The sequence below is a fragment of the Bombus pascuorum genome, chromosome 10 (genome assembly GCF_905332965.1).
Source record: "Bombus pascuorum chromosome 10, iyBomPasc1.1, whole genome shotgun sequence".
Taxonomy (NCBI): domain Eukaryota; kingdom Metazoa; phylum Arthropoda; class Insecta; order Hymenoptera; family Apidae; genus Bombus; species Bombus pascuorum.
The window spans coordinates 11144889-11170798 of NC_083497.1; the positions used below are offsets into that span (position 1 = coordinate 11144889).

Genomic DNA, 25910 nt, shown 5'->3' on the forward strand with positions numbered 1-25910 from the left:
TTACCAGAAAAAATACTCTATTTATTATAATAGATAAATACTTGTAGTATGATTTCTTTCACAGACGCACCCGTAGATATACACGTGACCAGGCACTGTGTGAAAATTGAAAATTTCCAGGATGATACTCTTGCCGTACTTATTATGAAACAATAGTATCAATGCAGCACCTTTGTTCTCTCCTCTCTTGTTTGCTGATTTAAAGCTAAATGAGTTGAAACACATTACGTGAATAAAAGAGAATTGTTACGCCTTGTAGTATGAAACCCACCGAACTCCTGTCAACCGCAACGCGCGAAATTTGAAACAGTCGTAATCCAGTTACGAATTACGACGTGCTCGTAATTCTACGCCAATTCCTCACGGAGAATTAATATAACTGAAATTGTTTAACGACTATTTACGATACTTGTCTTTTGTACCTTTGAGCAAAATTTTGAAGTCTCCGATAAATTACATTCACGGTTCGTTAGTCTTTGACGCGCTCTGATCAATCTCGTAATTAGGATTAATTTGAATTATTTGCCTAGTAGGATTCTCCACTTTCTTCATGGGATTTTGTACAATAAAAATTTGCTTCGTTTCTTCCTTTTCTGTTAATAGTTGACCGACACCCATAATTTTTAATGTAGGTACTGTTTTTATTAACGTAGCATTAGGAATTGATAAATTTGTATTGCAATCTACTTTTGGAAATATTATAGGGTTTTTCGAGACTGCCACAGATAATTTTTTCTTCGGTGTGATAGGCACTTCCATGGAAGAGAAGGTCGTCCTTTTTATCGCGGATGCTAGTGGAACTGGGCTTGTTATAGTATCAGAATTTACGGATATTATTTTTGGACCAAGTATTATGCCATTTCCTGTAAATAACGTGAAAAGATAAAATAAAGAATAAAACAAATAGTGAGTAATCGTTTTCATATTATTCTATTACCTTTCTGCATCGCCTTTGTAATTGGACAGTCTTTGTGAGCCAATAGAAGCGTTTTTAATTTAGCAACCTCCGTTCGTAGAACTTTTATTTCCATTTTTAGAGCCACGTTGGTCTCATTCACATTGGTAACCGTTCTTTCCAGCTGTTGTATCCACGCTTTTCTTTTAGCTCTTGCCCTCATCGCGCTAGCACGATTACGTTCGAGAATTTCTTTCTTTTTCAATTGATCTTCTACCCCTGTTTTATTTCTATTCTTTTTTGAATTATTTAACTCATCTTTTGAGAAGTTGCTATTCGGTTTTAGATTTTGTGAACCTTTCGTTAGCGTTTGTTTTAATTTCTATAATTACACGAAAAATATCATTTTCCAATAGTAAGATAACTAAAATATTTTATTGTAGTATATCCTAAATATACTAAAATACCATTTTTGCTAAAGATAATGTAGAAGCCGCTGGATTCTTAGACTCCAATCTTGTATTACATTGCAAAAGTGGTTCCGTCTTTATGACAACCGTTTGTTGTTTCAATGACTGCACGTTCGTTGTACCAACAGAATCGCAAACTGGAATTGCTGAGAGTTGCATTAATTTTCCATCTGCCGTTTTTAGTAGTAGTTGCACCTCCTCACCGTTAATTAATCTGTACAAAAATGTATTCTTTATTCATTTGTGCAAGAACATTCAAATTTTTTATGAAAGGGAGATTTAAAAATTACTCACAATTGTGGACTAGGTTGTTCTTGTAAAACTTTCGGCATTATTGGCGTGTGCGTAACTTGATCGATAACATTCTCTGTTAAGGTCACATTTCGTTCAATGGTTAACTTTTCCTTCATTAAGCTCTGTTCATCCGTTTCAGTGAGTTTTACTGTACTGCAAACTTCAGTATGAATGGTGGTTTTTTCCTCTGTGCTTTTTTCAGTGATCGAGATGCTTCCACACTCTTGCACAGAATTTTCTGACAACATTTGACTGCTAGTAGACAGCACATCGGCTATGTGAGGAAATATGTGCGGTGTATGCAAAGTATCATCCGTAATTCCAGCCTAGAGACATACTTGTAATATGAGATATTGAAATTTATTTTAATTTTATGATTTACCTCTGGTACTGTCAGTGTGCCAGTGTTCCCAGACTCCACCGCCCTCCTAAAAGTTTCTTCGAAAGGATTTACATTTTGTAAATCTTGGAATAAGCCAACTTCTTCACAGTTTCGGATGAAACGTGTTGGCGTCGGTGTTTGATCTGCTGCAAAATGTATAGACATCTCTTATTTACTTGTCTCTATATTTGAAATATAATTCAATGATTAAACTTATTTCAATTGCATCCTACCAACAAAACTGCCATTCTTGGAACTATTTCCAAGATTTAACATCATATCATGTTTCTTCTTATGAACTGATAACTGGTCCTCATTTGCAAAACTCTGTAGAATAAGTGGAATATAATTAAATGATATATTCAAACAATCAGAAATTCTTGTCCTTCTTTCGATACAAAGAATTACAAATTTACAATAAAATATATCAAGACAGAATGCTTACTACTTCTAACATAAATATATAGATATCTTCATTACCATATTGCAACCGGATGAGGAGCAAGCAAAAATTTTCTCATTGTGTGCCATTATTAATCACTATTTTATGACAACGGTTCACAGGTGGTACGATACAACAAAAAAACGAAGCCTAGGAGGTTGTGACACAGTACGATTCGCCAGAAGGCACCATTCTTTTGGGCACTTTTATACAGATCATACATATTTTTGCTTAGTGTTGGTTCTTTTATACTTTCCAAGTCATTCAGAACCAAACACGTGGAAAAGAACAATACACACAGTTTCCAAAAATGTTTTGACACAACGACTCATATCAGCTGTTTCAACGTTAGATGAACAGTCTTTCATTATAAAAAGATAGAGCGGCAGATGATGGGTTGCATAATTTGTGTCTAGGGACATTTTACTACTTGCTTGCAGAGATGAGTAGGAAGGTTGCTAATGATATAAAAGAAATTCAACTAAAAGTACTCTCCACGTATTACCGTCTCTTGGGTTAAACGGTGGTTTTCGATCAAATTATACACACATTTTTTTTCGCATAAAAGATATAACTTAGAAAACACAAAGTTGGCACCCCGCTGGGGGTAGCCACCCACATGGTATATTTATTTTTATTTTATTTTTTTATTACCAATGAGATATAACACTTTACCAAATGTCCTTTAGGACAAATTATAAAAACCAAAATAAACTATAAAAAAAAAAAGAAAAAAAAATAACATTTTTTTTCTCCGATGATTTTAGTGGGAGTAACATGTGGATACAGAAGAAGGGTGGAAGTAGATGTGCGTACCGGGTCTACGGAAAGTAGGCGCTTAACGACGATTTGGAAATGAATGACATTTTGATCGCCAGTTTTGCAAGAGCATAGTTGTTTAGCTCCATCCAGCAACGGAATCAAATTCTGATAAATTTACGCAATTACGTAAATTACTATACAGAGAATCATGAACTCATTGTAAAATTGTACGATTATCGTAAATTTGCAAATTGCAGTCAATAAATCAATCTTATTTTGCAAATGAACAAAGCGTTTAATTCTTGAAAATCCTTGCGGCATCTACCATTCTCAAACATTGTTGTTCTCTATTGCTGTTCGTGTCATCCTTTCTTATCGCATATTATTCCTCTTTCGTTCTATTGTCGTTCGTCCAGTCCATCTTATTCGTATATTGTCCTCCTCTCTTTCTGTCACCGTCTCTCTCTTTTTCCATTGACTATTTTCTATTGTTTACGAGCGGCGTAGACTGTACGGACGGCTATAAAAGGAGAAAGGAATAGTAGGTAAAGGAATAAGCGATACGAATGGCAATAGAACGAGAAGGGGATAATGAAAACGCGCGTGGACGAGAAAGAAGCTTAGGAACGTCCGCGAACTGACGAAGACACGTGAAAACGCTCGTATTTGGGCGGTGCTGTGCGGGAAGGGGGCGGAAGCCAGCGTATAGATATTTTCCCACCAAGAGCACTGAAAAATAAATATTTGTATAGTTGACCGCTAGAGTCTGATGCTAGAGCTGCCTGCCTGATTAAACAAGAACAGACGGGTCCTCTTGGCAGTGTTCTCTGTCTATTTCTATATCACATCCGCTTACACGGTAATATATGACTCTATCTTTGTTTATAATCTTTGTATCTCTATGATTACATGGTTCCAAAGTGAGTCTAGTGTTATTTGTAGTGCATAGGTTGGTGATCTTTTTCAGTTGCCTATCATGGTGTGCGTGGTTATGTATTTTCATTTAACAATATTATGAATGGAAAATACAATGTAAAAGGAACGTGTTAAACAAACTGGAAATATTACGATACCAAATATATTAGAGCTTTGAATGGAGGTGCTATTTTTTAAATACTGAGGCAATATTTAAAATCAGAAAGAAGTTTAAGGTTAAAAAATTTAGAACGTAACATTTTTTAAGGCAAATACAGTCAAATATTTTTTAACAGAGTAAGGCCTATATAATCGTTGTGAAGATGCAAGTGTGTAGGAGAATCTCAACATTATTGTTGTCACGTAAGTTTTACTGCAATTATTTCCTGCCCAAAATATTTTGCTTTTACTAATTTGCATTATTTTATAGCACGTTGTATGTTCAAGTCGGTACCAACAGCCGGAGTGAAATCTTGTTCAGTACCAAGTGATTTTAGTGGTATTTGAAATTATTAATTTGTTATAAAACAGAACAAAAAATATGTGTATACATATTATTAATAAATAACTATTCTTCATAGATGTTGAATATCCTGATCGTATGAAGCTCAGAGTTATGCCAAAAGTACCTCAGTATCCACCTCATATACGTCCTTATAAAACACAAAAAAGATTGAGACTAATGCGAGGTCCAGAAGAATATCACAATACCCTTTTACACAAACAATATGGCATAATAGTAAAGGAATAAACAATAAAATTAAGAGATCGTATATGTGTTTAATTAAACATAAAGATGTGAATTTTTTTAGGCAACAGGTGGTGGCAGACTGAAACACAACAATTTTGAAATGATCCGTATGACAATTTTGAGAAATGTAGATTACACTAAAACATTTGCAATTTGGAGAGTACCTGCTCCTTGGCAACCTATTACTAAAAAGGTAATGGACACGAGATAACATTTGAAGATGCTAATTTTAACTTATACATAATATAGGGTCATGGTTTACGGATGGGTTCTGGTAAAGGATCTATAGATCATTATGCTACTCCAGTAAAAGCAGGACAAGTTATTATAGAAGTTGGAGGAGAGATCGAATATTTTGAGGTATCGACAAAATTTTATTGTAATCTTTCGACCTGTTATCGATCGTTAATATTTTGACATAGCACGCGATATTACAAATAACTTTTTTAGGTTAAACGCGTTTTAAAAAATATTGCGAAAAGATTGCCATGTACTGCTATGGCAGTTAGTCAAGAAATTATGGACAAAATGGCAGAGAGCAAGGAAAATGCAAAAAAAGAAAATCTAAACCCATGGACTTGGAAATATATCATTCAGAATAATATGCTTGGTTGCCATACATGGATCTCAAAATATGACAAGCTATGGTTCAACGAGTATGTTTAATTTAAGACGTATATAGCTGTAAATATACACTGCTTAAAGCACTCAAGTGTCTCTTGACATTTTTCTAATCATTATATTAAAGTCAATCTTTATCAGGGAATAGTACGAATTATATATCAATCAAGTATATATCTATAAATGAGGAACAAATAAAAATCGTAGTATGCGAATTATCGTTTTCGTTTCTTTCTTTTTCATCTAATTGTAAGAATCCGTTTTCGACGTGTAACGCGCCATTACTTACCTTGTGTAACTAGAATTAGTACGTGCATTTGTTAACGATGGATAGGATTGAAGTAGAATTCGAGCAATACCGATGTGTTACAATTACAATATTTTATATATCTTTGATGACGGTTTGGTGGTAACAACAGGTAAATACTACATATTGTACATTGAGTAGGCGATAGTCGTATCTTATTGTTTAATTAGCGTATCGGTTACGCCGATGCCGATGGCGATGGCGACGTCCACCACGACGGCAACCCCAAACGACAGGGCGAAACGCGGCGAAAACAGCGATAACAATAGCAGCAGCAACAACAACAATCTCAATAACAATAACAATAACAGCAACGATGATTATGATCGTGATAGATTAAAGATAATCATTTTCATAATACAATAAATATACATACTAATCGATAAGTACAAAGTGAATGACGTTGGTAACGGATTTTACGATAAATCCGTGCCCATTTAGAAGAACGATAAATAGATATGTGTATAGCGAGAGGGGATAGTGATTCGCGAGAGCATCGTCGATTATTGCCATCGTCGTCGTGGACGCGGTCGTCATCGCCGTCCTCGTCGTGTTTTGTCGCCGTCGCCGTCGCCGTCATTGCCGTCGACGCCTCGTCAATCGTTTATCTATTTTATCCGCATTTATCACACTTAACGTAGATACAGCGACATCGTGTCTGAGGAATGTGTGTGAATGCATAGTCAGCATTGCGACGATATTCCATTACAATATATGTATATATATATATATTTATATATTTATAATATAATCCTCCCTGATCGGTGGGAACTTATCAAAAATAAAAAAAAGGAGAAAAGAGAGACCGGCAGTTTCGACTTAAACAGGGTGCCCCCTGTGTGAGAATGCTTCCGCCTCTAGGACGTGCGGATTTCGTTTGCGCCAAACAAAGCTCCAGGAGATAGTATCGTATATTATAAAATTCGGCGTTACGAGTTGCATCGTGCTTTAAGCTTCACTTTTACCATTCTGTAATCGCAAAACGATCACGAAAGGCGTTTGAAAATGATCGAACGAACGGATAAAGTTACCAAAAGCGATCCGAGGAACGTCACACAGTTTCTCTTACGCGAGTTTAGATTTTTCTGACTTTTGAACGAGAAAACAGAAGGAAATGCGTATATATATATACAATGTTTCGGCCGTGGCCAGAGCTGGAGGAAATAGTATTCTAAGTAAAAAATAGTAACTGTAAGATCGTTTGTACGTTGATAGTGTGTAACGGCGAATCGGGGGCGGTTTCGCTTCTTCCTTTTTTTCTTTTTCTTTTTTCTTTTTTCTTCGTAACATCGCGGCAAGCGAAACATTCAACAGCGTTCGTTTCGCGTGAAACAGCTTCGCAAGCTCTCCACTATTTTCTATCGTAAATACTATTTTTTTCCGGCTCTGCGCGGGATTCCTCGTCCTACGGGGATGTTTTCGTCCATTTTTCCTTTCTCGTCTCGTCCGAAGGACGAGATTCCCTGGCATACGTTTAAGTAAATATAATTAGCGCGTCTCTCACTCACGGTACTCGATATGATTGATTCGTTTTAACGACTCGCTATCTCGGAAACGAAGAGTCGTCTCTCGATGCTCCTCGAAGGAAAAGGAAAGGATGGCCGCGGGCAGAGCTGCGATAACGACGCCACTTCACCCCGCCAGACGATTCGAGGATACGTTTAAGTCAGGCGAAAGGCAACGTAGATCGCGCTTCGCGTTCATTAGTATTTATTAATTAATGCATTAGTTACGCTATAAGACTAGATTCTCGGCGGGGTATCTTACGTTGTCTGCAGCACCTTTTAACCCTTTGCAGTTATCTTTAAAGGTAAGGACATTCGTTCACGACACGATGTACGAATTAAAAACAAAAAAAAGGCGAAGGAATGTTAGTAGAAATCGAAAGTTAATTAAATAAACGTTATTCACAATCGATTAGGAAATGTAGAGGCCTTAATGAGAATACGATTAATAAAATAATTCTCTTATTTAGTCGACGTAAGATCGCAAAGGGTTAACGTGCGTGGCCCACGTCGACGCGCCTCCACGCTTTCGAACGCCGACTCGAGCGTCTTTTCTCTTTTTTTCATTGTGTTTATCGGCATTACATCACTATATCCCACGCTTGACATGCTAACACACAACTTACAGATACATACATACTTAGACACGTAGTCCTTAAATGCCTATATAAGATAGAGCGACCCTTCAGGGATCCGTTGGTTTATAGATCGGATTGCTGCGATTCCTGCGCGCCTTGGCTGTTCGCCTTAAGATTTAATCGTTTCGTTTAACTCGATAATCTTTTACGTACAGGCAACCCACGTTAAGGAAAATTGTTTCCTACATCGTTATCAAACTATCGAACTTTGACGGTGTTCTCCTATAAAAGACTCGGTAGTCTTCGTATAGAATTTATTACTGATACAAGCAAATAATTGCACATTCGTTATAAGAATATACGTTCGTATAACAGGAGTTAGCTTAGTCAGATATCAACTAAGTTCATTTATTCTTTATGTACGATGAACGAATAGCGGATGAATTCTGTCGTATTTTTAAAGGATAATCATTTCACGAAAATTCTTCCTTTCTTAAGTATTCGTTCCTATTAACCTTCGTAAGAGTAAAAAATGATTAGTCTGGAACATGGGTTTGCCTGTTAGATGATCTTCGACGATCGCAGGGAAGAAGGAGGCGTGCGATTGGATTCGCAAGTAGGAAATCAAATCAGTGCGGAAGAACGAAGGCTATAAGGTGTGCGTGTATTTTGCATTTGCATATCTCTCTAATCCATTCATTCATATTCTCTCATACAGATTCATTCCATTCCAGTCTCTCTTTCTCTCTGGGTGTAAACGTGTATTTGTATATGTATAGACGAACATGGACGAGGACGCGTCTCTACGATGTAACTAACGATGGCACAGATGCGATTACGCTCGCATTCACGCGGGGAAGCACGTGCCTCGACTCGCGACGCGTTTAAAACGAGCACTCGCGATCGGTGGCACGTACGAGGACAATTGCGGAATCCAATCGATGGGTTGAATGGTAATTAAAAGCGATACCGGAGCAGCGTCTCGGGCCGGTGCGAGCTCGTCTAGGAGATTAGCGTTTCCCACTTTGCAGCTCGCAAATCTTCTAATAATCTACACGGTTCGGCTTTCCTTAACTCGTTAACCAGGTCATTTCTTGGAAATTAATTCCGTTTAACTGTGTTACGCGTGTTCGCATTTATATATAGCGATCTCGTTTTTGCTTCAACAACGCGGAAAGATGCGCGATATTTTCAGAAAAGATTCAACAAGCGAAACTGAAACACCGATAGCCATTGACGGTCGTAATTAATTAATTGCGCCGTTGGTTTTGCAATTGCGACTCCTCCCTCCAATTGTATCGCGTTAATTAAAGTATTTCTGTTTAGCAATCGAAAAAAAAAAAAAATAGAACTTATCAGCAAGGATGGACTGGTCGTGTTTTTCCCATGTAATCTTCGAATATAAACGTGACGTAACTTATTTTTAGTAGAAACGATACGACGCATTAAAAGATAGGATATTTATAACTCAAAAGATCGTTACATTCCAGAAAATTGAGCCTACTCGACCTCTCCGGTTAACAAGCTAAGGAGATTTCAGAATACGTTGTTTCATCGTTGGACGAAACTCTGGTTTTTCCATAGTTTTACGAGATAAGTCTATATATGCGTGCGCGTATGTGTGTGTATGTGTGCGCGTGTGTGGAAAATTACAGGTTAAAGTACGAATGGCAAATAGGTGATTCGTACGAAGAGCGTGAAGAGCGATTCGGTAAGGTCCGTATAAAACGAGGAGAATTAGAATAGACGGGAAACGCCGATAGGTAGAAAGGTGCACGCGGCCCGTGCTCGCGTTTTCGCTCGGCTCCGTCGAGCGATTAGATATGCGAGTTAGTTTGCTCTATGGAGTTTGCCATACAAATGTAACTTCGTAATCTGTTACAGTTCATAATTAACATGCGCTAGGTCGCGATATATATATATATATATATATAATATATATATGTACACAGTCTTACAAAGCAAAATTTACAAACATTATGACGTACGGACGATCGAATAAATATTACGTTTCCCCCGGTGTAGATTGGAAAAAGAGTAAATGGCCCTGTGCCCGACGATCGTTCATTCCGATATCGATCTCGGCCTTCGACTGGAATTTACGGTCGGGAAGACTCGAGCGCTAGCGAATGCTTGAAAATAAAACGGGTAAAATAGCAGAAAAACCTTGAGGGAAAAACATCAGGAGAAGCTTTATCTTTATCGTTAGGAACCGACGATGGATAGAGCACGGATGAACACAAAAGGTATGGAAAGACGACTAAAAAAGACGAGGCATTCGTGCGGTTTGAACGTCGCTATCGAAGCCGAGGATCGATTTCGAGACAAAAGAGTCGGTTTTTGTCCGGCCACTTTTTGGTGAATGCCCTGTCGCGTGGCAGGAACGAGGGAAAGAGGTTTGTTCGATTGGCGTGAGGGAAGGGCTTGAGCGAGAGATCGATAGTGCACGGAGGCGGAAGCGAGGATCGGCGGTCGATCGATCGTCGAGGAGAGAGAAGGAAAAGCTGGTCGAATCGAGCGCGCGATCTACCTACTCCACCTCGGCTACCGGCGATCACATCTTTAAAGCCTCTGCGTGTGTTTATATGTATGTGTATATATATATATGAATGTTCGTGTTCTCTCGCGCGTGTATCATTCCTTGCGTACACTGCATTGCAACCAGAAGTCGCGCGTATTGTACGATAATTCGCGTTGGAAATACGCGCGCCTCTTACAGCTTACACCTGTTTCTCTCGCGTCTATCTTTTTCTCTCTTTGCTCGTATGTATCTGTGTATGTATGTCTGTATAACGTGTCTCGTGTCCATGCGTTTGCGCGATACTCTTGATGTGCTGCTAGGAAGCTGACTAGATTATAGCCTAGAATACGAAACGTCCGGAGCGTCGTTCGAACGGCGCGAGCTCGACCCTTTTGGTTCTCCATTGCGAACGTGCTACGCGGCGAGAGAGGAAGCGGAGAACGTAGCCGAGCTCGTTATCCGGCTATGCCGTTTAGTCTCAACGAGGGTTCCGGGGTTTCGTATCGACCTTGACTACTCGGCCTTCTTCAAGGCCGAACGCCATCACCTAGGCGTTCGACTCTTTTAAGTTGTCGAAGTACTGCATGATCTGGTTGTAGTCCATGCCCAGGTTCAGGTCGTCCAACGCCACCGATTCCTCTTGCTCGTGGGACGAAGACGCGGACGACGAAGAAGAGGACGAGGAAGAGGAAGCGGAAGAGGACGGTGACGAGTTAGGCGGCGACGAGGACGATGAGGCCACGGTCGGGCTGGACACGTTCATGGACGAGGCGATCGCGTTCGTCGAGAACGACGAGAACATTGGATTACCGACGATCGTCGCCCTCTTCACTTCTCTGGCTCTCGCGTCCTTCGAATGCCTGTTGTCATCGTGAGTCACTAGCTCCACAAACTCCTCTTCCTCCGCGTCGTTCTCTTTCGGACTACCTACTCTAGCTTTACCGTGTGGCTTGATATGGTGAATCTGCTTGCTGTGCCGCTGATTGTTCCCATGATGAGCGCCCGCGCTGCTACTCGAAGCTCTGTGACGATGTTTCCTAGGTGTTTCCGGTAGTCGTACGATCACTCCTGTGTTTCTGTGTGGTGGTACGGGCGGTTTGTAGTCCTCGTTGCCGTTGTTGTTGGTCGTTGCGCCGACGGGAACAGCTGCAGTCGTCGAAGCCATCGCCGAGGTTACGGGGATTCCGTGCGGTGGCAAGGGTGGTGGGACGTCATCGTTGCTACGTTAAGATAAACGAGTTACTTTATATTCAAAGCGACAGAAAGCATTCTAATCCTTCTGTTCTCCTATACAATAAAATAAAACAATTACTCGTTTCGTGCAGAAGCCACGGTGGACGTAGCCATAGATGCCGAAGTAGCGATTGTAGTTCCTGATACCACCGTAGGTGGTTTCGTTACAGGCTTCGTCGCGAAACTGTTTCGTGGGAGTTTGTCCCTCTTGCAATAAGTCGTCGTATCTATCGGCCCTGATCCATTGCTACGCTGTCCCGCCGAAGGTAGCTCGATGTGGTTGGGATTGTCGAAACAAGTTGCCAATTCACCCGCTTCTCCTTCGTTCTCACCAGCTAGGGGGTTACTAGTCACTCTTACCTGAAATATAAATTGTCGATTTAATTCGATTCGCTTCCGAAGCTGAAAAAATTAGAGATCGTGGCCCAAATAACAGCACAGCCCATGAACGATAACATCGTTATCTTGCTGTTACTGGCAGCCAATGACTGGCTTATAAATAGTTCGCGAGTAGGCGTTCTGTTCTGTCTCTTTATTCCAGACCCTACAGGTAATAAGAAGGATCCTTTCCAGAAAGTTTGGTTCTTCTTGTAAATCATCAAAAACATCCGCTCTTATTTATTTCATAGCGCCTGTCATATTACGATATTATTTTCGTTGACTGCCTGTAAAATTACTTATAATCATTACACTCGTCCAATTATTGGAAAAACGTTGCGAGCTTCAACTTTCCATGTATAACAGCATTTTTCATTTCACATAGATATCGATTAAATCTATTGAAAAAATTTGAATTAAATATTTGTTTATTTAATCCAAATGTTTCCTTTAATTAAATGTAACGTATGAAATTCAGCCTTCGAACTCGACAGCTTTAGCCGGCAAATAGCATCGACGTGTAGATAATTTAAGATTGTTGTTGCATCGATACTATGCTATCGAACGAGCGATGGTTGCGAATACGTGCAAGTTGATTCGACGTCGTTCACACGTTACGCTATCGCATGGTGGACGACTTTCAGATTCGTCAAAATGTAGCATCGATACCTGTTGCGGTCCGCAAGCGGCTCTCTCGAGGGTGGCTCTGCCCAGCCAGACCCAATCGTGCGCGTTCGTGGTAGACTCTCTGGGAGGTCTTCTTCCCGATGCCAGCTGGTTGGCGGCTGCTCTGGCCCTGGCTGCTCCTGACAGTACCGGAAGCGCTGACCCGGCTAGCGGAGAATCCGGCGGCTGTGGTTTGAACTTGCTCGCGTAGACCACGCAGGAGACGAAGAAGACGACGATGGCGAAACAGAAGGCTGCCAGAAGGATGTACATCCCGATCTCGAGTGGGCTCAAACGCGCTCCTTCGTGATGCCGTATCCCAACGCCGCCCATTCCTCCTGAAGACATGCCATTAGCTATAGCCGTGCGGTGCTGCCGTGCCTGCACCAAAGGTTCGTGCTCGTGCTTGTGCTCGTGCTCGTGCCCGTTCTCGTCTTTCAGCGGTCGCCCTTTGCACAAAAAACAAAGAGACAGAAAGAGAGAGGAGAAGAGTGAGAAACGAGTACTGGAAGTAGAGAACGAGGCAGCTCCCGGCTAGCTGCGTATCCTCCCGCGCGACCAGCTGCCTGCAGAAAAGCGACATCGATGCTTCGCGTCATGCACGGACACAGAGAGAGAGAGAGAGAACGTGTCGAAGCTGACAGGTCGAAGAATTCTCGCATATTACTCGTACGCACGCTCACCGGACCCGTCAGTTCGCTGAGCGATAGAGGATCAAGCGGTGAAGAAGATTCGAAGCGATGGCGAAGTGACGAGCAACGGAGATTCGAACGAAGAAACGGAAGGTGATGGAAAGCGAAAGAAGCTGTTACGCAATTCGTCCGATAAGTCCAGTAAGAACAGTTTATTCTTTTTGGTTATTTGGTCGTTGCAATAGTTATCCCCGATCAAAATACTTATTATTCGCTGATATGCTCCTCTCAGGTACTAGCGCTGATCTGAATTTCATAAGATTCGTCGTTTCGGTTGTTTTAATAACGCGACACGGACTTATTGGACGACCAATAATAAAACGATTTATGCCAAGTTTCGAGATCGACAGAGATAGAAATCGATGGAAGTAAAAGGACGTAAAGCGCTACCAAAATATACAGTGGCATTCATCGAAAAGAAAAAGAGTGCGAGAGTGTGCGACGAAGGAGAACTGGATCTATTTACCGATGAGAATGTCGTGCAAATCAGGAGCCATCTCTCCCCTGCTGGTCTTCCTTTCTCTGTGATGATGAGAGCCAACCGTTCCACCTCCGTCATTCTGTACAAACTCGGGTCGATTGGGAAGATCGCTCGAGGCAAAGTCCACCTCAACGTTGGCGGAAGCGCTGGCAAGGGCTGCCGCGGTCGCTCTTTGAGATCCTTTTCCAGACCTCCTGCCGGTTAGACGACAGGCGTCGGCCAATTGAAGACTGACTCGTAACAAATCGCCTCTCCCTTCGCCGACCGCAATCACTCGAGGATGATGAGAAGCGACCATCGGAGCGAATGCCACCACTTCCGGGTCTAGACTCTCCACTAACAAGTGGTAGTCGTTCACAGCGATTTCTCTCAGCGGTGTTCTCGTACCGTCAGAAAATTCCACGTCTATGTCCAGCAGTCCCTCCTATGTTCGATGCAGACATGAGAAAAATTATAATTCGACTGCCGCGTACAGATATCCGAGGCAAAGTTTGTTTTCAAATAAATGCAAAAAAATAATCAAATCATTAACGTTAGTTCTAATATTTAGCGAACGAAATGGCGAATCTCCGGTTTCGTTAACACGGTTAACGAAAAGATGTATTTGCATAGAAATCCCTAACAAGGAAAATAATAAATTTCCTTATTGAAATTCGATCGTTTCTTCCTCGCAGCTAGATCTCTTACTCGATAGATATTTTACTCTAACAAGAGAAACATGTACCTCACCTGATACTGAGCAGTCAGCTTCCTCGTCACCGACGTCTCCGCGACATATCCATTTTCTATAGCAGTGTCCGGACTAATAGCGAGTTGTAACCCAGACACCACTCTAACTGACAACCTGGTGACCGCCACACGATCGTTAACCACTCGCACTTCCTTCGCGCCGATTACTTTGCTCGTAATCGGCGAAAGAACCTGCACCTCCGTTCTACCCACTCCGCGACCTTGAACGATTCTCCCTTGTAAGAGGTCAGCGATTCTGGGATCAGAAACTCGAAGCATTCCATTCACCAGATCTGTCACTCGTAGCCAGGTACGACGATTCACAAAGTAAGAGACTCTTCCTGAATCGTGGTCGGTAGCCAGGAATCTCGCGTGTACTTCGATAGGACTCTGCTGGAATCGTAGTCTGCAATTGGTGGAAGATCCTCTATCTATAGAATTGATCGTATCCCATCCGTTATCGCTTCCTCGAAATCTTTCTTCCTGCTCGTCTTCTTCCAAAATCACATCCGCGTCTTCGATGTCCATCGAAGTGTCCTCCAACTCCGCGGCGCTTCTCTTTTTGGTTCTCGAGCTGGATTCGTTGGAACGTGAATTGGTAGAGTTCAGACTACGCTTGCTTTTCGCCCCTACAGCGTGTTCTTCGGGAACTTTCCAGCCTTTAATCTGACTTAATCTGGTGTCCGCCACGGTCATCTCCAGAGGGAATTCCGGCATCCAAACTGTGAATTTAGCCAGCCCTGTGTATGTACCGTACTTAACGAGAACTGACGCGTTGCTGGAGCCACGTATCTCCGTGCCGTCCACGTACACGCTGCTACAAGAAGATGATACCTGTAACACAACACGTAACACCTTGTCAGAAACGATTCTTCTCGTAAAGCTGGAAACGGAAGCCGCGTACCTTAAGCACACTCTCGTCCTCCGAGTGACAGGAGGATTGCAGCGTAACGTCGGCAACGGTTCCGGCCTGGCTTACGATGAAGACCTTCATCCCCTGGGACACTTGGCGACCCGTCAACACCGCGGTGTTCATCACCTCCCAGTTCTACGACGAAAATGAACTCGATTAAAGCATCGCCTTTGCCTCTATGACTCCTCGGGGATCTTGTTAAAGCGTTCTCCAACTCCATTTAGGAAAGTCGCTCGGTCGTATTAGCGAACGGCGATCGTCCCTTGTTCGTTGGAAGCTTTTGTTTGCTCCCAAGCGGGGCTGTCAGAAAAGTTTCGCGGATGGTCGCGGTCTGCAGTCGAGGGAAAAGCTTTTAAAGGGTCTCCTCGATGGCCTAGACGAGTCCATCAGCGTCGCTCGACCATTTCATATGTATACACGCGCCTGTATCACAGGTACGCACGCACACGTACACAGAGGTGTAGTCGTATCGTTATGGAAGTTATTCTACGTGTTGGCTGTACATCATATTCCTTGCCGGTGTGTGTACTTTAGAACGGCCATTCAGTGGGAGAGGGGACGGCAGGACGAGAGACGAGAGCAGCCTGGTGCACGAGAAGCCATTTCCAAGTTGGCTTCCGTACAGTCTGCCCTTTGGAAGGAACATCAAACGACTCGGATATTGCAGCGAGGGAATTTAAATCTCTGACCCCGAGCGGCTCTCTATCCGTCCACCTACACCCGCTTGTCTCCGGTTCTACGTGTGCGCTCATGCCACCTACATATATATATGTATGTATATATATATATATATGTATATATATCTTTGAACCCGCGCCCCTGGTTGGCATCGATAAGGTCGATCTTAGGCGAGCGCAAAAAACCTGCCATTGAGTGCATTCCGAATAGCACAGGCTCATCGGACTTTCTCTTCTAAAGTGTTCCCTCCGGTCATCGATATTCTTTCGATTCACGCGACTTCGAATCGAGACTTGGAAGCGTATGGGCGCTTTTCCTGCTTGCACGAATCCTCCATTTAACCTGGGAGAATTTTCTCGTTGGAAAATTCGTCCGGATAACACCCACGGGATTTATTTTCGTCCTTCGCATCGGCGAGTTTGCTACGGTCGTTCGAGATAGGGTGAGAGTGCCAGTTACGGTATTTTAACGATCGTCTCGATAACAAAAGCATTTGGGCGATCGAATTCCAGCAGAGCCGCCCCTTTTGTTCCAGTCAAAATCTCATTGAACCGTCGTTAGGGAAGCTGCTTTTAGAAATCCGTGACTGCACGTGGAAGCAGGAACTGCGTTTAAAACAAACATCGAGCGCAACGCAGCTATCCGGTCACGGAGAGCCAAAGTTCCAAGGAACTCCGCCAACTCTGCGTAACCTCTTCTCTACCAAGTCGAGTAGTTGGTCGGCTTCGAACTACCAAACTTTATCAGGAATCTCTGATCTACTTAGCTCCGTTCTGCTGTTCGGCCGTGTACAAGATTTAGTTATGCATTATCAAGGTACCGCACCACACGTCAAAGGGCACGAGTCGTCCGAAGCGAGCTACTATTCCTGGATAACCAGGCTGCATTTCTTATCCTCGTGGCCTAAATATTTATACGCCCGGCCCGGCTGCCGTACCGTCGTCAGCCTTCCGCCAAAATATTTTCTTTTCGTTGATTAAACGAGCGTGGAGATTCGCGTTTGGCCAGCTACGCGAAAAGCAGCCGCGGCATAGATGCTGCATAGAGTTAAGCCGGACCGGGAGAGCTTTGCCGAGTGCGAACAGACGACGAGGGTGTCTCTTTTAATTAAAAACTTCCCCTCCTTCCGCTTGGCGGAGGCAACGAGCAATTAGAGTACGGATAATCAAGAAGCTTCCGACAACTTGCCCCTTCTGCCAGCCTTTCAAAGGAATATGTAAGCGAATTAACGAACTAATTAATCAATTAGGCAGCTCGTGCACGAATCTCCTGCTGATTGTCGTGTACACAGCGCCCCCCCTGCCTTCTACCCCCTTTCCGAAGCTGACCGATTTCACGTCGTTTAATTCGCGAGTTGCGGATCGATGCTGAAACGCGCCAGAGTTAAAGGAACTAACACCGAAATCAATTAACCTCGGTACACTAAGCTTCCAAAATCTCGGTCAAAGAACCGAGAATAAATCGAATAAATTTCTCCGAATGACGTATTACCAGGAGGCCGACGATAAAAACCGGTCGAGGACACGGACGTGCCCTGTTTTATCTCGAGGAAAAACTACATCTCTAAACCTTTTGGCCGCAGAGCTGCGAGTTAATGGCGGTGCCTTTTTGCCAAGAGGAAATCTACCCGCGTCCCATTATTAGTTTATCAACGACATAGTCTCAGACTATATCACGACCATACCCAGATACTAACTTCGAGACGTTCTCTTGGTGCAAGAAACTAAATTTCGAAACTGTCGTTTCGTTCTCTTTGTCACCCGGCGAAATACGTGCTGTGTTAGAAAAGTAACGAGACTGATGTCATTTCTTGCGACTTATTGTTCGCAACGGCATCGAAACCTTACTTCGCCAGCGGAGTCGCACATTTATACCGTTGCTTTTATATCAGCTACAATTTCGTAGCTATAGCACGTATGCTTTTACGATGATTTGTGTAAACGCGCGCGTTAGGTACAGAAAATGGAAGAAACACACGTGTTAAACATCGTTATGCTCCAAAATTCTGTGCCGAAACGAATAAAAACATGACGAATAGGTACATGAGAAAAAAGGTAAAAATACAGAATAACGTTTTTCATTTTCAACGGAACGGAGTTTGAACACGTTTCATTATCATTGCTCGATAAATTGTCAAATTCCATTTTCTCGCAAATTACGTTATTCCAGATTTCTGATTTAGTGTTTCACGACAGATCGCTCTCTCCTTGATTGTACCATAATTGCTAGGAGACTACGCTACACAAGTAAAGTACATTATTATTTCTTGCAAAGTTCCGTAGTCGAAGTCGTACTTTCAACCCTCTAACGCTTCGGTTTTCACAAAAAAAAAAAGAAGAAAAAAAAGAACGGATCACGAGGACATATGCCACGTACAGGTCCGTATCGATCGGCACTTTTGCCGGCGGTTATCGGCCAACTTAGCGGATTCTTTTTCAAGAGATCTCGAGAATGGCGGCGGATACGTCGAAGGACAGAAAACGAGGGTTGGCTGGTCTAAAAATCGTGCCGGTTCGACGAATAGCGATATTGGTTCGCGTAGGAGACTAGTATTCGCCCTTTCTCCTCCCTCTTTTTTCTCTCTCCATCTGGTTGCTTCTTTTATTTCTTAACCGGCGCGAATTCGTGGAATTCCGTCGTAGTTTCCGCCGTGGAATTCCGGATGCACGTTCCAAGCACAGTTGGCGGGAATGAAAATCGTCGGGCACGTATTCGATGGTGTCCCCCGACAGGAATTGCACCAGGAAGTTCTCTTTATCGCCACCGTTTCTCCAACCTCTGACCGCGCGTATCGGATCGCAAACACAAGCATCCAACGTTCTTGCGACCAATCGAATTTTACGAACAACAAAGCGGCAACGAGGTTCGTCGTCGAGATTTTGTTAGAGAATACACGCGACACTGAATAATCTTCGTGGCGTAGCTAACCAGGCTTCAGGGATATGTACGCACCATTGCGGTGATTCAGGATTCCTCGGCTTACGGTCTCATCCCCCTCGAGGAAGACAAGGTTTTTATCTCGACCAGCTTAAGCAGCTAATATAAGGTTACCGTGGATGGAAACGATATAGAGTGGCCGTAAAATCAAGGGAAAATTAAAATTTATACTTCCGAGTGGCGAAACGTGTTATTTGAGAGATTATTGGACAGCCATAGTGACCGAGTACCTTTCGAGACTGTTGTGCCAAGTTGAAACTGTCTTTGTATTACTTTTCAAAAGAATACAGCGAGAGAGTATTCGAACACAAGCGTAAAAATCTATAGAAACATCTTGAAATTTCATTGCGATAACGATTCGCCGATTAACTAGGTCCAAGCGTGTTAAAATTTATGTTCGTGTAATTAGAAAAAAAAAAGAAAATAAAGAGGAACATAAAACGTAGAGCTTGGAAAAGAGACACCCGATTGAAAAGTAAAAATACGTGTACATACATTTTGTAGCTATTGCATCTTCGTAAAGAAACTTACGATTCCGAGTAAGAGTACGTTAATGGAAATGTCTTCTTAGATCTTTAATTTAGAACGACGTTGTATCGTTCCCACCTAGCATAGAACAGAAAATACGTAGAGACATATCTCGGTCAAAGTCGAGTAATCTTCATTATCTCGACGTTATCGAAAAGAAAACGCTAGAAAGGCAAACTTTGCGCACGTGAGAGAGAGAGCTCACCTTGGATATAGGCAGCACGGCCTGAATGTCGTCTTTCTGTATTTCGAGGCGAACCTGTAGCTTTCGCCTCTCGGCGTGATGATGATGATGGTGTTGCATCTGTCTCTGCTGTAGTCGCTGTTGATCCATCCCATTTAGCTGAGAGCCGTTGTCGAAAGCGTAACGTACGCTCCACACGATTCGACCACCATCCCAATTCCCTTCCACCCCCTCCTCGCTCGCCTCTAGAAGCATCGTCAGGATCTCCTCTGCCGATCTGGAAATGACAAAGATGCGTTCCCAGTGACAGGATCCCGATTGTTTCCCGACAGTAATTCTAGCCGCTCGATGCCAGTCAGATTCATCGCCAGCCGTTTATATCCGAAACGCCCCAATTCCTCGCGTAACGCGAACGTCCACGGAGTGTCGGGCGTATTTGGAGAAGGGGTGAACTATTTACAGAACCGATTTCTTTGACGCAGCTATAGTAGATAGAGTTTTTCACGAAAGTGCCGCGAGGCGGGATACCGATCTACTTTCCTTTGAAGTTCGTCTGTCGGTCAATGATTTTGTTTAGTCACCTTGGCGATTCCCTTGATATTCTAGAATTCTATTTTTAGACTTGTCTATCGCATCTGGGATATTACACGATGGTGTTTTCTTTAAACGTTGCTCACTAATCTACCCCTTTGCATTCCATCTGATCGTCTATCAGCAACACGGACACACACACCCTTCTTACAAAATAACGAAAACCAAAATTATATTCACTCGGTTTCTTTCGAATGGAACATTGTCATTATCGCTACTGTAGTTTTTCCCCGCGTCAATTACTTGCTTTCTCGTGACACAGTTTTTGCAATATCCGCATAAACGTTTAAATCAAACCCACCGCTGCTTATATCCGAACTCTCACTTGTTTTCATTTTTCCACTGTTTTACAAACTAAATAAACGAGTGAGAAAAATTGCATCCGATACGCGTGGTTCGATTGTTCGATACGGTCTGCCCTCAGCTTCGCAAGTGTTCTTCTTATAATGCTACAATAATCAGCTCGTGCGTGTTTCTGCGACAGCGAAGTATCGTTACATCACAGAAGTTATGTTACATCACGAAACAGAAAAAATTTCTGGAAAGAGAAACGCTCTTTATCGTCGCTGTGTCACAGAACCGACATCACTGCGAAGACTTTCGTACTGCCAGCTAATATTCTCTTACGTACATCTGAGTATACATTTCATTTCTATATTTGTTTTTTTCGTGCAACGTGAAACGAAACTTTCGAGGAAAGGTATATTTCATAAAAATGTTCGGCTCGTGTAATTTCCTGCTACATAATCGTCAGTAATCTCGTCGTGTTCCCTTAGAGGAGAAATCCGAGTTGTTTGCTAGATTTACGATGTCCCCTCGGAAGGCACATTGGAGCGCAAAGGTTTAGAGAACCATCAAACACGATGATATTTTATATAAATTGATATTTTTCACTGCTGTTATCCATCCTCTGGATACTTTAATATAAATCTGTCATTTTTTTCGTCGCATGTGCCTCACCGTATGACGCATAAAGGGTATAATATAATAATAACTTAATTTGTAATAATAAATGTAAAAGACAAGTAAAAAATAAATAAACTAAAATTTGTTAGAATCGCAACGACCAAGTAAAATTTGTTAGAATTCTCGATAGATAAATTTTCCAGTTAGTTGTCCTGATACTTATGGCCGGCGGGGTGTGCGATAGACTCAACGTAGCAGCAAACTCAAACAGCCGTGAGGTAACTAACGAATAAGACTTGCCAAAACTAGACAGAAGAAGAACCAAGCGTAAAACGTGGAAGTTCATCCAGTGAAACAGTCCTGACTAGAGAAGCGGACGTGGGTAAGTTGTTACGTTAAAGCGTCCTCGTAGCCGGTATTTCTCAAGCTCCGTGGAACTAACGAGGATTTCGCCGAACAATCAGCGAGACGAGTAACTCGCGTCGAGGGTATTTCTAGTTACAAGTCGTTGGTGTTACGTAACGCGAGGCGCAACACGGTTGTGTTACAAAGTCGGCGGCGTTTCACGATTCCGTCGAACACGCGTTAACGATCCATCCGTCTGCGTTTGACCGTGAACAAGGATCACCATGGAACGGACGGTTATTACCGAAGGATTTACGACTCGGAACAAGCGTGCTTCCCATCAGTTTTCACAAATTGAAGAGAAGAACCGTCTATCTTGAGATCCCTCCAAGTTTACGGGCTACGAAATCACGAAGAGATCTGTCTTGATGAGAATTCCAATACTCGAGAGCGCAATACGAGCAAAATAATCTTCTACGCTTGATGCAAGCTACACTGGCTCACGAACATATTTGAAAAACCATAGAGAACGTTTATGTCCATATTGTACGCGTTATGTGAAACATTTTGAAATTTCATTAGCGCTGCAACGAGATATGTTGGTAAAATATGGAACGAATCTGAAAATGTATATGGAAATTGCAAGATATTTATTCTAAACATATGTTCGGCGAGAAATTAGTATACTGTACTTTTAAACGTATAACGAATGTTAAATATAGTGCCACTGAATATCATGGTTTATTAATATAGCGAATAATTTAATGTTTAAATATTTTCCTAATCTCTGTGAAATATATATTCGCGCTAAATGTAAATATTTTCAAACTTTGATAAATTTTAAATTCCACCTTTTGTACATTGTACACCTATCTATTTCAATTGTTGCTCTAAGGAATAGTATAGTTCCTGATCCTTCCCATTCGGTTTCGCGTTTATGAGAAAAATCTTGCCATCTTCTCCTTCTTCGTTTTGTTTCGATTGGAGAGCAATTCTGGATGGCATGTCGCGATAGAGAAAAGCAAAAACAAACGGAGTTAAAGGTTGTGAGATTTATCGGTGTCTCGTAGAAGAAAGAATGGGATTTAGAACGGTGGAAGACGAGAACAACGCGAAAACGATTGGATTTGAAAATGAAATGCAATGGAAGAAAATTAGCAGAGAAGCTGATACACGAAAGAAAGAAGAATCGAGATGGAGTTTGATTCCTGGTAACGATACCAAGGTTTCTATATACGTTTTATCGAGAGCATAGGTCTCGGTGTTGCGTGTTTAGCGTTTTCACGACCGATGATCCAATACCATAGTACTAAACTGCTGATTCCAATGAAACGGCGAATACGTAGAAGCAGTACAGGGGAGAGGGGGAGGAAATTAAATCGGAGCATCCCAGGGTTAGATGCGATAACATCATCTAATATACAGTGATACTCACTACTTTTACTTTTTGCCCGGACTACGCTGAAACGAACGTTTCTTGACTGCGATAACATCTTTCTCCGACTCTCGCCAAACACGGTCTCACCTCGTTCTCTTGCCTTTTCACCGTTCCTTTATGGTGTCATTTGCATATTTCCAAATCCTATTACCTTACGAGATTAACCTCCTCGAACAGATCCTGGTAGGTTCGTTTCGCGCTATGGAGAAATAGTTTGAAACGCGAGGAGCAATGATGACTTTTCCATCGATACGTATCGATGCGTTAGCTTTTTCAACAGCTTCTAACAGGTATCTGTATAATTTCGTGCGTTCGAGAAAGTGTTCGGATACGACAGCAAAGACGTCTACGCTGCCACATCGATACGTTTGATTTGACATATTTTGTAGAGAAAATTATCTCCTAAAACAGCTGCTACATTTTTAGTTTTGCGCGTGCGAGCAATTTTTCGTTTGGAATGCGAAGATGTTGGACGCGTCGCGATACGTTTGTTCGACGATACGAGAGCAAAGATAGCTTCCGCACGATGTCGATACGTGAGTTTTTTTATAGTTCGTATTTGTTTAATTCATACACGGAATAAAGTTCCATGTGCAAGAGGTTAACGCAACACGTATAAAAATACCGAAGCGTATAAAAAGATATGTTACGTAAGTTTTCAAAAAGCTTGTTACTCGCGAAATAACGCGAACGTGTGTACGTGCAGAAATGAGAAAAACAAAGGCGAACGACTGTCTGGAGAAGCGATCAAATTTACTACGACTTGGAATTACGTTTGCGAGAAATATTGGGTCGCAGCTGTATCGCGATACTGAAATAATCCAATAACGGATTAATCTCGGCCGGTCCAGTGATCTATCAGCTTCCCATGAGTACCACTGCTCTTCCGATACGTCGCTTCTTCTTTCTATCTCGAGCTTATCAGGCGTCCGTTAGTGCCGCTATATAAGACCGCGAGCAGACGAGCCGCCAAGTTCGATATCACGGATTCAGCCGGTGAATTATCTTCGCGAGTACGACATGCGTTCCAGTGCATTAATAATCGTCGCTCTGTCCGCTGTGGTGGCCTCGATGATCTACATCGAAGCATATCCACTGGCCGAACAGGGGCCGCTTGGGCCAGAGGGAAATACAGCCACCGTAAAGCCATCTACGGACTCGTCCAGCCAAGAATCCAGCGGCAGCAGCAGCGACGAGGAGAAAACCAGGAACGTGAACGGAAAGGCCAAGAGAGAAGCGATCGACGTGGCTGAGATGTTGATCGAGGGAGAAAAAGGAGTTTCTGTAAGGCTGGAACGATCGGCCAAGAAGAAAAACGACGACGACGACGATAGTAGCAGCAGCAGTAGCAGCAGCAGCAGTAGCAGCAGTAGCAGCAGCTCTTCCAGCGACAGCGAAGACGATAAGAAGAAGTCGAGAAAGAAATACGACTGCGACGATAGCGACGATAGTAACGACGATGATTGCAAGAAGAAGAAAAAGTCGAGGAGGAAGAACTGCGACGACAGTGACGACAGCAACGATAGTGACGACGATGATTGCAAGAAGAAGAAAAAGTCAAGGAGGAAGAACTGCGACGACAGTGACGACAGCAACGATAGTGACGACGATGATTGCAAGAAGAAGAAAAAGTCGAGGAGGAAGAACTGCGACGACAGTGACGACAGCAACGATAGTGACGATGATGATTGCAAGAAGAACAAGAAATCGAAGAAGGACGACGACAACGACGACAACGACGATGACGATAGCGGGAGCACTAGGAAATACAAGAGGGAAGTTGATGGACAGGACAATGATACGGTGAGCAAATCCTCTTCCGAGGAGAAGAACAAACCGTAGTCTTTACAACTTGCTGAACCTCTCTAAGAATCCATGTAGAGGTTCCTTCAACGTAGAAGCCGATTTTCGCACATCTTTGGAGACACGGAGAAAAGGAAGAAGAATCAGAGAAGAGACACGTAGACAGCGAATGTCATTACGTTTACGAGGAAAAGGAACGTCGTAGATAGCGATATTCCGTTTATTGCATATTGTTCAGTAGATTTTACGACGTAACAATTGTTTAGATAGGCATATGTAGATAAAGTTCGTCGTATTATCGTTCTTAATATCGTTCGTAAATGTTTTATTAATGTGCGCGTCATTTTGATTCGTACATCGATAGCGCTTGTACACTTCTACGGTATTTCTCTTCTTGGAATATTTCCGTAATAAAATGAAAGTACACGTGTCTCTCGATTAATTTTCATTTCTCACCTAGCCCTTACAGCAGTTTACGAAGGTATTCGATCGTAGAAAACTTTTACGTTCGAATATACTTTCCCCGGTCATCGTAAATCGGTCGTCTCATCTTCGTGACAGAATACAACGAATGAACATAACGAAAAGCACTGGCGCAAAAATAGCGACGTACTTACGCGCTTGGTAATCGCGATGCATTCTCCTTTCGCCTGGCAGTGAACGTGGCGATCGTGTTCTTCGCGTTGATCTTGCTGTCGACGATCCAGTCGGGATTACTGGACGAGGCGTCCAAGATTTTTACGCCAGATTTCACCCTGGCCCTGTAACATTCGTCAAAATCTTTATCAACCGTGATATTAAACGATATTAAACGGCGAATAATTTCGTTTACTTTGCGCCGTCTGTTCGAGAATCAAAGAGAATACATTATTCAGAAAGCACGAGGAAATCCGATTGGTCGGAGGGAAATTCCATCGAAATTCGTGACGTGGCCAAACAGTCGGTTGAAAATGTCATGTAAACGG

General features: G+C 42.5%; 3 protein-coding genes across 5 annotated transcripts in view; 1 reads left to right on the forward strand and 2 right to left on the reverse strand.

Moving 5' to 3' along the window:
• On the reverse strand, positions 1 to 2884 carry LOC132911444 (cyclic AMP-dependent transcription factor ATF-2). 2 transcript variants are annotated; one of them, XM_060968055.1, is made up of 7 exons: positions 2522 to 2884; positions 2275 to 2368; positions 2042 to 2184; positions 1660 to 1985; positions 1363 to 1579; positions 938 to 1277; positions 1 to 863 (listed from the first exon to the last, which is right to left on the reverse strand). In XM_060968055.1, exons 1-7 carry the CDS (start codon positions 2570 to 2572, stop codon positions 460 to 462), a joined length of 1575 nt encoding a protein of 524 aa, XP_060824038.1. In that variant the 5' UTR covers positions 2573 to 2884; the 3' UTR covers positions 1 to 459. The 2 variants fall into 2 exon arrangements, with proteins under 2 accessions (XP_060824038.1, XP_060824037.1); XM_060968054.1 differs by having other exon boundaries at positions 2042 to 2187; positions 2522 to 2883.
• A 1306-nt stretch (positions 2885 to 4190) lies between these two features.
• On the forward strand, positions 4191 to 5618 carry LOC132911518 (large ribosomal subunit protein uL16m). The gene is made up of 6 exons (XM_060968220.1): positions 4191 to 4523; positions 4591 to 4659; positions 4742 to 4899; positions 4973 to 5104; positions 5161 to 5271; positions 5362 to 5618. The coding sequence occupies exons 1-6, from the start codon at positions 4484 to 4486 to the stop codon at positions 5575 to 5577; spliced, it is 726 nt and encodes a 241-aa protein (XP_060824203.1). The 5' UTR covers positions 4191 to 4483; the 3' UTR covers positions 5578 to 5618.
• Positions 5619 to 5898: 280 nt separating this feature from the next.
• LOC132911484 (transmembrane protein 132E) overlaps positions 5899 to 25910 on the reverse strand; it is a 79139-nt gene continuing 59127 nt past the window's right edge. Inside the window, exons 3-10 of one of the 2 annotated variants that reach the window (XM_060968138.1) lie at positions 25563 to 25706; positions 19884 to 20139; positions 15527 to 15670; positions 14623 to 15456; positions 13879 to 14317; positions 12724 to 13169; positions 11756 to 12036; positions 5899 to 11663 (exon numbers count right to left, since the gene is read on the reverse strand). In XM_060968138.1, the coding sequence (XP_060824121.1) occupies positions 10991 to 11663; positions 11756 to 12036; positions 12724 to 13169; positions 13879 to 14317; positions 14623 to 15456; positions 15527 to 15670; positions 19884 to 20139; positions 25563 to 25706 (3217 nt within the window). In that variant the 3' untranslated portion in view covers positions 5899 to 10990. The remainder of the gene's footprint in view (positions 11664 to 11755; positions 12037 to 12723; positions 13170 to 13878; positions 14318 to 14622; positions 15457 to 15526; positions 15671 to 19883; positions 20140 to 25562; positions 25707 to 25910) is intronic. The other variant, XM_060968139.1, reaches the window with a different exon arrangement.